General features: G+C 41.1%; 1 protein-coding gene across 1 annotated transcript in view; it reads right to left on the bottom strand.

Annotated features, from left to right (window-relative positions):
* Positions 1–1,099: 1,099 nt before the first annotated feature.
* Positions 1,100–14,265, bottom strand: part of si:dkeyp-118h9.7 (sacsin) — a 38,886-nt gene continuing 25,720 nt past the window's right edge. The window contains exon 8 of the mRNA XM_060930481.1: positions 1,100–12,403. Coding sequence (XP_060786464.1) covers positions 1,464–12,403 — 10,940 coding nt within the window. The 3' untranslated portion in view covers positions 1,100–1,463. The remainder of the gene's footprint in view (positions 12,404–14,265) is intronic.

Genomic DNA, 14,265 nt, shown 5'->3' with positions numbered 1-14,265 from the left:
TTTAGAGTCACCAGTTAACCTAACCTGCATGTCTTTGGACTGTGGGGGAAACCGGAGCACCCGGAGGAAACCCACGCGGACACGGGGAGAACATGCAAACTCCGCACAGAAAGGCCCTCGCCGGCCCCGGGGCTCGAACCCGGACCTTCTTGCTGTGAGGCGACAACGCTAACCACTACACCACCGTGCCGCCGATTGATTGATTGATTTAATGTATATGACAGTAGTGTAAATGAGCAATAGCAGCAGATACAGCAGTAATGCTAATGTTTGTGGTGTGATGTGCAAACAGATGAGGTAGTTCTCTTGTGTGAATGAATGTGTTACAGTCCAGGGGTAGGGGGCAGGTAGTGGACAGAGTTCAGCATCCTGACAGCCTGGTGGATGGAGCTGTTCAGCAGTGTTGTGCAGCAGGCCCGGAGGCTCTGGTACCTTTTCCCTGAGGGCAGGAGGCTGAAGAGTGAGTGTAAAGGGTGGGAGGTGTCACCAGCGATGCTGATGGCTCTGCAGGTGAGACGGGAGTGATAGATGTCTGTAAGGGAGGGCTGAGGGGCACCGATGATCTTGCTGGCCGTGTTCACTATGCGTTGCAGAGTCTTCCGGCAGGAGGCACCGCAGCCTCTACCACGCAGGCTGGTACTGATTTTTGGAGCTGATTTCAGGAAAAACGTCAGTTTGTTTCCAGCACGTCACATTTAGTGACAAAATGTGTTCTCTATGTGGCCGATTTAAAGGCATTTTTAGTGAGCGAGGTGACAGTCACAATAAAGAAAGCTCTGTGAGAAAGTCTTAACCTGTCGTAGTTTAGCCAAGCCTTGTGCGTACAGTATAAGGGTAGGGTTAGGGTTAACCTGAACCCTGATTATACCTTCATCTTAAAAACTTGAGGTCCAGGAAATTTTTGGAAAGTATTTTTTTTTAAACAGCACTATCAAATTTGGTTATAGAGCTAGTGTTAAATGAAACAGCAAAACTTTTTTTAAAATGTGCAGGGCGGTGTAATTACTAAAGCAGTTCATTTTTAGTCTAGTCTTACACACACACACACACACACACACACACACACACACACACACAGAGAAAACAAGATACTCTCATATTCTCTCAAAATAAATGCTTTAATGGTTGTATGCGGAATAGTAATAACAAAAATTAGCATAGTACAAGAACCTAAATGCATCTAATTCATTCAAAGTCAACAGCAATATAAAGAAATAGTGTGTGTGTGTGTGTGTGTGTGTGTGTGTGTGTGTGTGTGTGTTCCATAAAATTGACAATAGATAAAGTACAAAAGAAACAGTACAGAAGAATCTGATTAAAATAGTAAATAGTTCTGTAAATAGTGGCAGTATTAATCATCTGTTTTTTTTTAAACGTGTCTACATTAGTTGAATAAAAATAAGAGGGAAAGTACAATAAAACTTCTCAAGTTTCCACAAACATACATATGTATTTTTTTTAAATCACTCCGTAATGTAATTGTCCAGTTTCCTGAGCAGCTTTGTTGCAATGTTCACTGCCTCTTCTGCATCTTCGGTTTTGAACTGTTCATTTGGAATGCGGGGTGACGGGTGGTGGTTTGGGTATTGAGTTCTCTTAGCATCAACACCAAGTGCCCTCAGCTGATTCACAACATAGGGCAAATCATTAAGGTAGGTGGCATACTGTGATATCTTCTGGGCAAGGCCTGTGATGGTAGATGCAGTCCCAGGATGCTGTCCATTCCTTCTGAACTCTGTGGCTATTAGAGCCTTTTCCACTGCCTGATGCACTTTAAACAGACACCACTCTGGGCTCACCTTGTATCCAATGTCACTCTGAGCAGCAAGAAGGTCACACTGTGCTTGTCTGTACCAGCGTTTAGCTTCTTCTTTGTTTGGTCTTGGTGTTTCTCGGAAGTGTGACCAAAAATTATACTTCCCTCTGAAATTGTTACGATAGAATCGCTCCCGCCCCCGTTTGTGATTCCCAGCCTCGTAGTTCCATCTGTCATAGAAGTCTCTGAAGTCAGCCCAGTGTGATGTGTTTGGTTGTGTTGATGTGTTGTGTTTGGTCTTTCCTCGCTGCAGCTCTTCAATTCTGTTCTTCAAATATTTAAACGCCTCATTGGCGAGCTCTGTGTTGTCCGGGTTCTTGTCTGGATGCCACCTTAAGTACAGGCGTCTAATGGCCTTTGATTTGTCCTCATCTGACATCTTCCATATCTGTTCCAAGCTCTGGTCAATCTCTGTTTTAACCTCCTCCAAAGTCTGTGGTAAGGGCCTCTTTGGGGACGGTACAGACTGTGAAGGCTCAGACCGTGAAGGTACAGACCGTGAAGGTTCAGACGGAGAGAGTGGAGACAAAATGTCTACATCTGTGCAGTTGACATTTCCAGCTGGACCTAATCTTTTTTCTCTCTTAAACTGATAAAGATCAAGGGAGCTAACTTCAATGATCTTTTCATGTCCAATCTGTATTCTATATCTTGAAGGATTCTGCCTGGTCTGTCCTGAATGCTCATCCAGACACTCCACAACAATCGCAAAAACATACTCACTTTCCAATTCATCTTTACAAAACCCAACATACTCTCCTTTTTCAAAACTGTTGAGAGGGTCCATATCAAGGGAATCATGCCATTCTTCTGGTATTGGAGTTCCAGGGCTTGGACGGAAACCAAGTCCCTCTTCAGCACTTGCAGTGTTACGGACTCCATGTTGTTCCAAGGCCCTTTCAACATCCTCCATGTTTTCACATAATAAAAGATGTCCAAGTACTGGTAGGCTTACCGAATTCAAAATGTTTTCCAGAAGTGCATTTATTTCTTTGGTAAGATACATATTGACCTCATTCACCACTTTGTGTGCCATGTTATCGTTGTGCTTCAAATAGAACACACACTCATCTTGCTGCTTTTCCACATAAACCTGAGTTTCAGTCTCAGTACCTTCTAGTGGCTGGTGATTTAACAAGAGCTCAGTGTGTAAAGCTTTGCAACAGACAATCTGAATTTTACCAAATGTGCTTTTGCACATGTGCGCAGCTTCAGTCTGGGAAATGGTGCCCTTGCTTTGTTCTCTGATCAAACACATCAGACCATGATGGAACTCATGAGAGGAGAGACGTTTTTGAAACCAGCCACTGAATTCACATGACTTTCCGTAATCACAGTGTTCCACGTGTGCACCAACCAGGTTCACAGAAATGACTCGAGAGAGCAGTTTGGGACGGATTTGTTCAGGAAGCAACTGCAACAGCTTTTGATGTTCATAGGGGTCTTCTTGAAAGTGACACTGGTTTAGTTTCACAAGTAGCTTCAGTTTTGTCTTCAGTGAATCCTCCAGTCTGTTGGCCTGAAAGCAGGTGTCGTTGAAAAACAATGTGCTGGACTCATAGAGTTTTCCATCTGTTGATGGAAGATATAGTGTGTTCTTCTGAAAGTGAGTTACTTTTCCCTCCTCTTTTATCAGACAGAAAAGCTGGTGCACAACACGTTGAACAGTTATCAGCTGGTTTGGTTGAAGTGCTGTCTTATCATAGCACTCTGTACAGATTTCCTCAAGCACAGTACAGAATTGTGTGACAGTAGGTTTTTCTTCAACACCAATCTTCCTGAAGAATTCTTCATACATTGCATGTTTTGCTTGTATGGTGTATAGGTATGGTCTAAACTCATTAGCATTAGGTAGTGTCAGGACGACTTGATGAGCTTTCACAAGATCTGTGTCATTTTCAACAAGAACAAGAGGGTCGTCAGCCAACAAAGACTGATTAAAATCCACAGACTGTAGGTAAGCGTATGAGACCTTGAACACTGCAGCTCTCGTCTTGACCAGTTGGTCTGTTCTGCACTGAGATCGACAGATATTTTTTAGGTTCTGCATGACCTGCTCTGAGGGTGGCTCATCCAGTGCTCCAGCCTTCCTTAGGGTCTCTAACTGTCCTTGAGTGAAGTTCCTTGAGGGCAGTATTGGCATGACAGTCCATATGAGAGTCTGATGTTCAGGCTGCTTTTCAAGCAGTGATCCTTTGATGGCAACCAGATCCCTTTCTTGGGCACATGCTTTGTGATAATTACAAAGCTCTGGCTCGATCTGCACAGCCAGGATAAATTTTATGGTTGCAATTCTTTGCATTAATTTTGATTTTGTCTTAGCACCCAAACAAAGCGCTCTCTGAAGCAATATTTCAGATCTGTCTTTAAGAACCTGCAGTTTAGTGTTACTTCTAGCATCTGATTCAATCTGACGAGCAAATTCAATCACCTCCTCTTCAGATACTTCATGCTTTAGTCCCAGGTCATGTAGAAGATATTTTGCTTGCATAGTGTTTTTAAATTTTTCCAGAAAAGTCTCTGGAACAAACTTCTCCTTTGGAAGCATAACTCTGTAAAGCTTTACAGTGTCATCGAAGAAGTATGAGGCCACCTGAAGACAGCCGTTGATGTCCTGAATTAATCTGACATCTCTCAAGCCTGAGGCAATGCTGTTCCCATATTTTTGATAATCATACCTTTGTCTCAGCTCCACCAGCAACCTCATTAAATCAAGAAGCTGAGTCTGTTTCAGCTTGTGTACAGAAGGAATCACAAATCTTACACAGTATTCCAAGTCATTCAAAATTTGAATGTCCAGACATTTGGATAGTGTTTCATTTAAATGGTTGTATTTGAGAAAAATGCAGTTGCTGTCATCAAACATGTACAGGCCTGGAAATTCTTCATGGAATTCAGAGTTCAGGATGAAGACATTCCTGTGAAAATCGATCCTTTGCCGCTTTCCACATATTGTCTGAAACAACGGTAAAGACTTGAACATTCTCTGACACTCGCTTGTGTTTTTAGCTTCGCTGATGCCAGATTGTAGGAAGCGTTGAAGCTCATCACTTTCATCGTCCAAAAGCATCTCAAACTGTAAATGCGGAATTGTGTCCAACTGCTTCAGAACGGCACTGCAGTCCTTGATATTTAACAGCTCTGGTCGTACATATTTGTACAAAAATTCACCAAGGTCTAGGAAGAAAATGCGGTCTAATGTCATAGTTCCGAGTTTAGTGAGAATGGGAGAAATGCCCTCAGTGGGATCATGAACAATACCATGTAGATTTTCAATTTTCTGGAGAAAACATGTTTCATTTTGACCTGGATAAATGACAGGCAAGATGGGACTGCCAGAGAAGTGCTTCTTTATTTCACCAAAGACCTGATTTTCTTCTTTATCTTGGAAATCTTTCACTTCAACATCAAAAAACCTCCACAGTTTCTTCAGCCATTCTTTTGTTTTTTTTCCTGCTGTATAAAGTCCATTCCGTTCATTAAGCAGTGAGTGCTGAAGCTGTTGTTGAAGAACTGGCTTTATGAACTTTGCTGCCACTGGGATGGTTAATTTCTCAATATATTTTCCTTTTTGCAGAATCGGGTTGTGACAAACATGATAATCTGCAAATTCTGATTTGTGTTCCTGAAAAATGTCTGCAAATTCTGAGATTAGCTTTGGAGAAGCAGAGCTGAACTTCCTTAACATCTGATCTTGGGTGAGTAGGAGGGGTAGCCCATTAAGGTCAACTGAGCTAGACTTTTTTTGATCAACATTTGGGGCAAGAGAGCTATATGCTTTATCATTACTCAGGCAAAATTTCAAGAGATTTGAACAGCTTTTTGAATCTTTGAGCAAAGTCTGGTTGATGGGTAATGGTAAATCATCATGAGTTTGTGAGACATCATTCATTCTTTTCTTCTTCAAATATCTGATCACTGATAAAGGACTGACTTTAGCCACTTCCACACCTGCAGTCTTAAAACTCTCCATAATGTTTTTGATTGTCGGTGAAGATGGTACCAAGTTCATTCCAGCGTGCTCTAAATTTTGAAGAATTCTATAGTGGCTGTCACTTGTAAAATGAGGTGAATCTGTTGAATCTGGCTTTGAAACACTTAACCAGTTAAATGTGTACTTTGGATGAGAGCCATGTAATGAGTTATCAGGAACACCTTTAAGAGTTGGTATCACAGGAAGGTTTCGTTGATTGATTGACCGGTACACTTCATTGATCATATCATGCCAAACTTGGGCAACACTTTTTGATGCAACTGGAAAGTACCTCAAGCAAAAGTTCAGGTGTGATGTGAGATGTCCTAACATTTTTGGTTGACCCTTTTTACAGCTTGTGCAGATATGTGTTAGGAGGTCAGCATACAGAGGTGCAATGGTCTTCAGTTGCAGTAACTGATTCCATTTGGTCTTTAAACTCTCACCATCTTCTTTCCACAAATCCCTTCTGGAATGATCCACTTCAAAGTTTCCATTCACATGGACAGGAAGACCGGTTTCTCCTGGCAATGGCAGAGAACAAAAAGCTCTTCCATGAAATTCATTTTCTTGAGGTTTTGTGCCTACACAAGCTGCCAGGCCTGCCTGAGGTACTTTCACATGGGATTTACCTTCTTCTTCTTCTTGGTTTTGCAGAACGGATCCATATTGCTCTGCAATAAACCAAAGGCTTTGTTTTTTCCCCGCTGCAATCTCAACTTTATAGATAGCTTTGTGTGGAGTTTCCATCCCAGATTTGATGGAATTGCGAACATGGTTATAAAAATCTTCCTTTTGCTCCATTGTACTCTCAGTGACTTTTTTCTCAATTAGGAAATTTCTGACTTCATTTCCATCCTTGTTGATTTCATGGAAGTGTATTTTTGTGATGTACTTCAAAAAGAGAATCAGTTCTTCTGGATCTGTTTTTAAAGCCTCGAAAAGGTTGTTCATTTCAGAATCTCTAACTGCATTTATAGATATTTCTGATTTGGCTGCCATTTCTTCTGTCCTGAGTGGAAGTCTGAACATTGTTCCAGAATTTAGAGGAAATTTTTCAGGAAGAAATGTATGGTAAACATCCTCAAAAGACTTTTTGAACTGTTCATCGATTGAAAACATGCAGCCAGGTGACATCTTTGTTCCAGTTTCCACATATTTCAGGTTTGGATCAGATATGCAGAGATATTCATCACCAGTTAATATCGATGGGCAGTCAGTCAAGTGGTAAACAGAATTAAAGCCAAGACCATATTTCCCAGTTCTACCCAAAGTGCCATGTTTTCCTCCTTCTCCTAATTGCTGAATACCTTTCAGGTCTTCATCTGAGAATTTCTTGTTGTTGTACACACAAAGTGCTGGGCCTTGAAGCAACTCCCATTTTTCACCAAATGTTTTCATGGTTCCATGCTTTCGTTTGTCCCATATGAAATGGATTTCTGTTGCCTCTGCATCATCAGCATTCTGAATGAGTTCCTTCAGGATATCTTTCTTGGCTGGATATGCTTCAATTATATTTTTAATCCGAACGGTGAGTTTCTCATGTTGTCCAAATTCCTTAGAAAAGGGTGAAAACTCACTAACTAGATGCTTACATATTGTATGGTGTCTTGTTGTTACTACACCAAATTTGCGTGCAACTTCTCGAGGTATTAGTTTATGGCAGAGAGTTACCCCAGCTTCCACTGGCATCCAAGGAGTGTCATTAAATTTCAGCTTGCTTGATTTCACCAACACACCTCTTTCATCAGGCATTAGACAGTCTTCAACAGTTCCAGCTACAGCCCAATACAGCCCTTTTATAAGTATGTCAAGACAGACATCAAGATCGGTCTTTGAGAGTGGTCTTGATAAAGTACTGATTTCTTCAAGGACAGAAACAAATTGCTTTGCTGTAAACTGTCCTTTAATGCCAACACAGTTCCAGAGCTTCTCATACTTGGAAAGGATTTTGGGAAGAAAATAGAGGTATGGCTTTTCCTCAAATTCACCACTCATGGCCACTGATTGCACATTTACAAAGTGGTCTTCAATCAAAACAAATGGGATTGATTGTGCATGCTCAATAATAGCAGTGGGCTCACCATCGTCCAACAAATGTCTGTTGAGATAGTCATAACAGCTTTTGGCAATGTCAAGGATTACAGAATTTTCAAATGATTTGACACGATGGTGTGCTAATTTGAGTTGTTTGAGTACTGTCTCAATTGGTGGGTTCTTCATCACCCCCAGTTTTGTGAGAACTGGGTCACCTGACATTAGGTCTAGTTTTACCCGATCGACAGTGAATTCTGTCATGTTTACCAAGTGGTAGTATTGGTCATCATAGATTTCAGCTGGCTTTTTAAGTATGGTCATCACTTCATTGTGCTGATTGATACCCAGAGCAGGAAGAAATGATATCTGTTTTAGGGTTTCCCAGTGCAAAGAATCAACATGTAAGGACTTTTTCATTGAGTCAAAGAGACACTGAAGACATCTGTATGCCTTATTTTTGTCTTTTGTCCAAACGTTGGAGATTGTTTTTGCTCTCTCTATGACTTCCTCTAATGTGAGTACATCAGTCAACATTCCCAAACTTGACAGTCGATGAATCCTTTCTGGAGTGAAGTAGTCATTTTTGGTACCATCAAGAAAGCGTCCCTCCTTTGGCTCATACAAACATGCTACTTTCCCATGAGGGTTCACCAGTTTGTTGGGGACTTGAAGTTTTCTTACTTTCTGTGTTGGAATGCATGCATGACTTCTCAGCAAGCTGTCAACCACATTATCATTCAAGTCTATGGCATTCAATATTAGAACATTCCTGCAATACGCATCCATTTTGTTCATGTTCTTGAGAACTACTTGATAAAAGTCAGGCCAGCCAAAGGTTCTCTCTTTTACCATGTCACCGAATCCACACTGAATTAAGTTATTTCTTGCCCAGGCTGGCAAAGGGACAGCATAATAGCTTGGTTCTGAATATTTCAAGAACACCTCCATGGAAAGTTTTCCCACTGCCTCATTTTCTTGGATACTTGGATCAAGAAATCTCGCATTTTCAAAGGAGCACCAGGTATTTCCATTACTCAAAAGCTCCAGGGATCTGACATCTGAGCTCTGTACAATGGCTGAGTAAAAAGCGCAAACCAAAGGTTGAAATCCTTTGTTTACTTTTTCAATATCAGGCCAAAATGTGTAGTATTCATAGTTTTGAAGACTCCCACTTTGAGATATTTTCTTCAACTCAAGCAGTGTGGTGATGTAGGCTGTAGCAACTGCATCTTGGAGTAATGCTTTGTTCCACTCCAGTTTTGGACCAGTTTCCCATAGAGCCTTCCTGTTTGATGTGACTGCGAAAGATCCATTAATATGAACTGGGAGGCCTGTATCAATTGGAAGAGGAAGAAAACAAAAAGCCTGGCCTTCTGCACACCTTTCACCCGGGGACCACGTTTTCTCCGATTCTTTTTGGAGAGGGACAGCAACGCCTCCAATTGGCAAGGAAAATTTGCATTGATTCAGTTCTCTCTGAAACATTCTCAGTGAATCTTTTGTCCCAAAACATGAATAAAGGAGCCAATATTTGGTGCAAGTTCTCTTGGCACACTTACAAACAATTTCCACAATGTTTGCAGCAAAACAATCAACAATCTCATGGCAGTTTGTGTCAAGGTTTTTCAGAGCTTCCCTGATGTCCTGCAGATGCCTTTCATTTGAAATTTTAATTGAACATATTTCCTCTTTGGAGATTTTCAGGACTGTCTCAATTGGTTCCTGTTCAAAGATTTGAAGAGACAGTGACTTTATGTGCTTAAGAAATAACAGAGGAGTTTGAGAATCATCTGTGAAGTATTGCTGAAAGGCATGAATGCGCTCTTTGTCATACACCTTGGTGCTAATTTCTGACTTGTGGGCCTCCTCTGCTGTGCGAAATGGCAGTTTAATTAGAGTACCATTGTAATGTTTCTGTTCTCTGTTTGACAGATCACAATCAAAAATCCCCTGATAAGATTTGAACTGTCCAGGAAACCTCCTAAACAGTCTCTCGTGGAACAAGTCAAGTTTAATTCCAGGAGCTGCTTTACTTCGTATGTGCTTTTCCAAGTGCGTTACATTTGGGTCAAGAATTAGAAGATTTTTTCCACTCAAAATAGACGGAATATCTGTCAAGTGGTAAACAGCATTGAAGCCTAGTCCAAACTTCCCAATTTTCTCAAATTTGTTTTCTTTTGATGCAGCGCCAACTCTAACAATGTTTTTCCAATCTTCCTCTGAGAAGAGCTCATTGTTGAAAGCCCAAAGACAAGGACCATTGCATAGAGCCATACCATCATCGATAAGCCCCTCAGAAGGGTGTGTTCTGAAGTCCAGCATAAATCCACAGGTACTCGCACCAGCATCTTCAGCATTCTGTATGAGTTCTTTAAAAATGTCACTTTCATCATCATACTCTTTGAGTATGTTTTTGATTCTCTGAGTGATTGGCTCCATTTGACCACACTGCTCAATTCCCTCATATGTTTCCTTGTCTCCAATTGACTGTGGTTTCAAAATACGGGTACTTAGAAAGGGAATTTTTAGCCACCTTGCAGTGACAGGTAGCACCTCCTCATGGATGACATAGAACTCCTCCTTATCTTGCTTTAGGTCATCCAACCCGTCAGCACTGATATCACAAAAAACAGTATTTTTCAAAGACTGTAACGTGAAGTTTTGGTTTTGTGCCATGACTGGTACAGGCGTACTGTCCTTTAAAGACTTTTCATTTTTTCGCATCCAGTCAAGGATGGCTGTTGACACTTTAAGTTCAAAGGGTTCTCCATAAGGTGGCGTCCTGTCATCAATGTTTTCTTTAATGTCAGTGAGTATGGCTTCTATTTCATCATCAGCAAGTGTTTCCCTTACACCGCACTCTCTTAGCAGGTCATCATATTTTAAAAATTCATCTGGCACTTTCTTGATGTAAAGGCTAAGATCCAGTTCAGCTGGATAGGTGAGCACTACTTCCCGAGGTGACACAAACTCAGTCTGCCTCCAGAGCCAAGGAATGCATTCAGTGTTCATCTCCTGTCTGAAATGCTCAATATTTTCTTGCATGAATTTGTATATGCTGTGCAGCTGGTTTTTGAACTCATAATCGGAATCTGGGCAGACCATGGTTGAAGCTAATGATCTCAGTACACACAGATTCTCCAAGACCTTTTCAACTGGAGGAGAATTATACAGGTCAAGTTTTTCACAGATACTCTCATTTAGGTCTGAAGCAATTGGCATGACATGTCCCACAATTGTAGAATATTTTGAAGCTGTTATTTCAGTCGGCTTGTAGAGACACTTCTTCTGGCTGTTTTTACTTTTAATTGAATTTGGACTTTCACAAGGAACCCACTGCAACCAAAGAAGCTCTTGTCTATCCTCCTCAGAGAATTTTGAGAGCAAATCATTTCTATTCAACACCCTTACAAGACCTTCAGCTTTTTTAAAAGCTCTGTTTCGTGAGTGGATGTAGAGCTTTTGAATTTGTGAGGCAACATGAAGTACATTTGCTGGGGATAATTCTTCTTCTTTTGTCTGTAGACCAAGTTGTTTCAAGCTTTCGAGCACCTTTGCTGACCTATAAACATGTGGTGGGAAGAAATCATCCTCAAAAAGATCAAGGAAGGTTTTTTTTGTGGGATCAAAAACGCTCGATGGTCTTTTGCGTTCACCTCGCTCTGTTAGAATGAAACTGAGATTCTTGCTTTTCCTGAGTAATTCTTCACTTTGGGAGAATAGGAGATGCCCATGATTCAGTATCCAAGACATTATTTTTTGTTCATTCTCTTTGGTGAAAAGCATGGCATCAATGCAGTCTACCAAGTGCATGGCTAACTGAGCAGCATCCAGCAGCTCAACCTTTAGGAGAGTCAAAAGTCTGCAGTCAGTTTCATTTGCACACTGGACTATGGTGTCAGGCACAGGTAAATCATTTGGAACATCTGGGTTGGACTTTAAAATAACTGCTTGTTTTGACTCAGTGGCAACATATTTTCCAGACATCAATCTGAAAATGGGCAGAGCTGACAGCAAGTCTCGCTCCACATCAGAGAGACAATCCAAAGAAGAAACATAGGCTTTAAACTCTTCCTTTTCATGGACTGAAGAAGCAGCAATGCCACTGACAACCTTGTCTATGTCCAAGTTCAGAAGAATTTGCAGGACATTCCTCGGGGATGGCATTAGGACATAACTTTCCATGTCGTGATGCTTCAGACACTCATCTTTCTTAATGACAGTACCTCCAACTGCCTTTATCACTTTCTGAATTTGATCTGACAAGGTGGACTCTCTGCTGCTCTGGAAAATCAGAGTGGATTTCCCCTCCAATCTTGCTAACATGAAAGTACTGCCTGCTTGGTGAAGTGGTTCCAGAGGTATTAAAGGCATGCCAATAAAATCCCTTAGCTCTGTCCAGTGAGTGTTCAGAAACTTCCAGAAATCTTTCAGCCATGTTTTTGGTGGATGATCTTCTTTAACAGAATTCCACTTCACATGACCTTTTGTCTCTTTCCACTCTCGGGGTAAATAGTTCTTGGCAAATGCAGCAACATTGTTTGCATCCAAATTAATCAGTTGATACAGTTTTGAATCTATAATTAAGCAGAGCAGATATAAAACTGTCAATATCATTGTATTTGCATTTTTACATAATAATAAATAAATAGTATTTGCTACTGCTTAAGGCTCTCAGTTCATTTTAAGCAACAAAACTACTATATTTTTCATACAAAAAATAATTGAACAGTACAAGCTAAACAAAGATACAGTTTCTGCATTAGTCTAGTAACATTCCCATTTTTTTTTCTTGTTTCAGTCAGGCACCACACAAGCTGATGATCACATCGTCAGCTTTTTTTTGGCTAATCAGACACAAGGTACACCACCACTCTTGCCAGATACTTAGGGGTTAGGTGCCTTGCTCAAGGGCACTTCAACCAGTCCTGCTGGTCCAGGGAATCAGACCAATGACCTTTTAGTCCCAAAGCTGCTTCTCTAACCATTAGGCCATGGCTTCCCCAATAGTCCCATTTGGTATTGTGTTTATGGTAAGTGTCAGGCTTGTACTACTCGAGTCCAGGACTCTGACTCGAGCCCAACTTGTGCCCTAATTTTAAGGACTTGTGACTTGACTTGGACTTGAGCACTGATGACTCGGACTTGGACTCGGACTCGTGCATTAACTGCATTTGGACTCGTAAATTGGAGACGAGGACTCTGATTTTTTTCTTTATTTTTTGTAACATGCCATAATAATTTGGTGTAAGATATTTATATCTACATTAATTTTATACTAATTTTGTGCAAGAAAATGTACATTCACCTGTTCATACGTCATGTTCAAGAACAAACTAAGGTTAATGGCGCTAAAATGCCTGGAGAGACGCCCCTAGGATTGTCCGCTTTGCTTCTACAGACTTCTCATGCAGTGGGAAAAAATGCACTGCTGTGTGTTCCATATGCAGAAGAACTATCGAGGAGACGACGGGGACGACCTCGAACTTCAATCGTCATTTGGTAAGACTCCACCTAAAGAAAGAAGTGACACGCGATGTTCATTGCTCTGTTGATAGTGGGCGGGGCTTGCTGAGCGATGAACTAGCTAGTGTTAACCCTCTCTCATGTTATTTGCCCTGCTGATAGTGGGCGGGGCTTGCTGAGTGATGAACAAGCTTTTTATCTGTAGCCTGTTAATTAAAATGGGGCAGTGGAGCAGGAACGTTAGTCCGACACAGTAGCAGAGGTGCGTTCACATAAAGGCAGCAACAGACACCGTCACATGGTGCCATTGGAGTCTTGTTCTCGGACTCGACTCAAAATATTCTTTAATGACTTGAACACTGGGGACTCAAGGTTTAGTGGCTCGACTACAACAGTGCTAATGATGCTATTCCAGCAGTCATAGTGATAAATGAACACTACTATGAGAATAATCTTCAAGTCAAAGTCCCTTCCATGCCAGGATCTGGTCTTCCCAGGCAGTTTCCTATCCCAGTACTAACCAGCTTTTTTGAGGCACATGGGTGCAGCACTGAAATCCGTTTCCATAGCCCTCAGCCTCTCACCGATACAGCTAGGGTTACAGTGGGGGGCTGGTCCTCCGGTAACCGCAAGAGTTTGACTCCCCACTTGCATCTGTATTGAATCTGTGAAGCAGCTTTTAGCTACTATGCAGTACAGCTATGGAACCAACTGCCAGAGGACATCAAAAATGCTCCTGCTGTTGGCAGCTTCAGATCTAGACTAAAGACCAAGCTGTTCTCAGATGCTTTCTGCTAACTGATAAATACCATCATCTTTACATGTTTTAAACTTTACTTAACTTTTACAGTCTCTGCATGTTTTAAACTTTACTTAACTTTTATTCTATTTTATTCTGCTGTTTTTTACTGAACTTTTACTTCATTTTATTACTTTATTTCTACTATTGCTTAATTCTCATATTATTTTATTT

Source organism: Neoarius graeffei, chromosome 9 (genome assembly GCF_027579695.1).
Source record: "Neoarius graeffei isolate fNeoGra1 chromosome 9, fNeoGra1.pri, whole genome shotgun sequence".
NCBI classification, from domain to species: Eukaryota; Metazoa; Chordata; class Actinopteri; order Siluriformes; family Ariidae; genus Neoarius; species Neoarius graeffei.
Note: the sequence above shows the minus strand (reverse complement) of the source record. Positions and strands in the feature narration are given on the sequence as shown.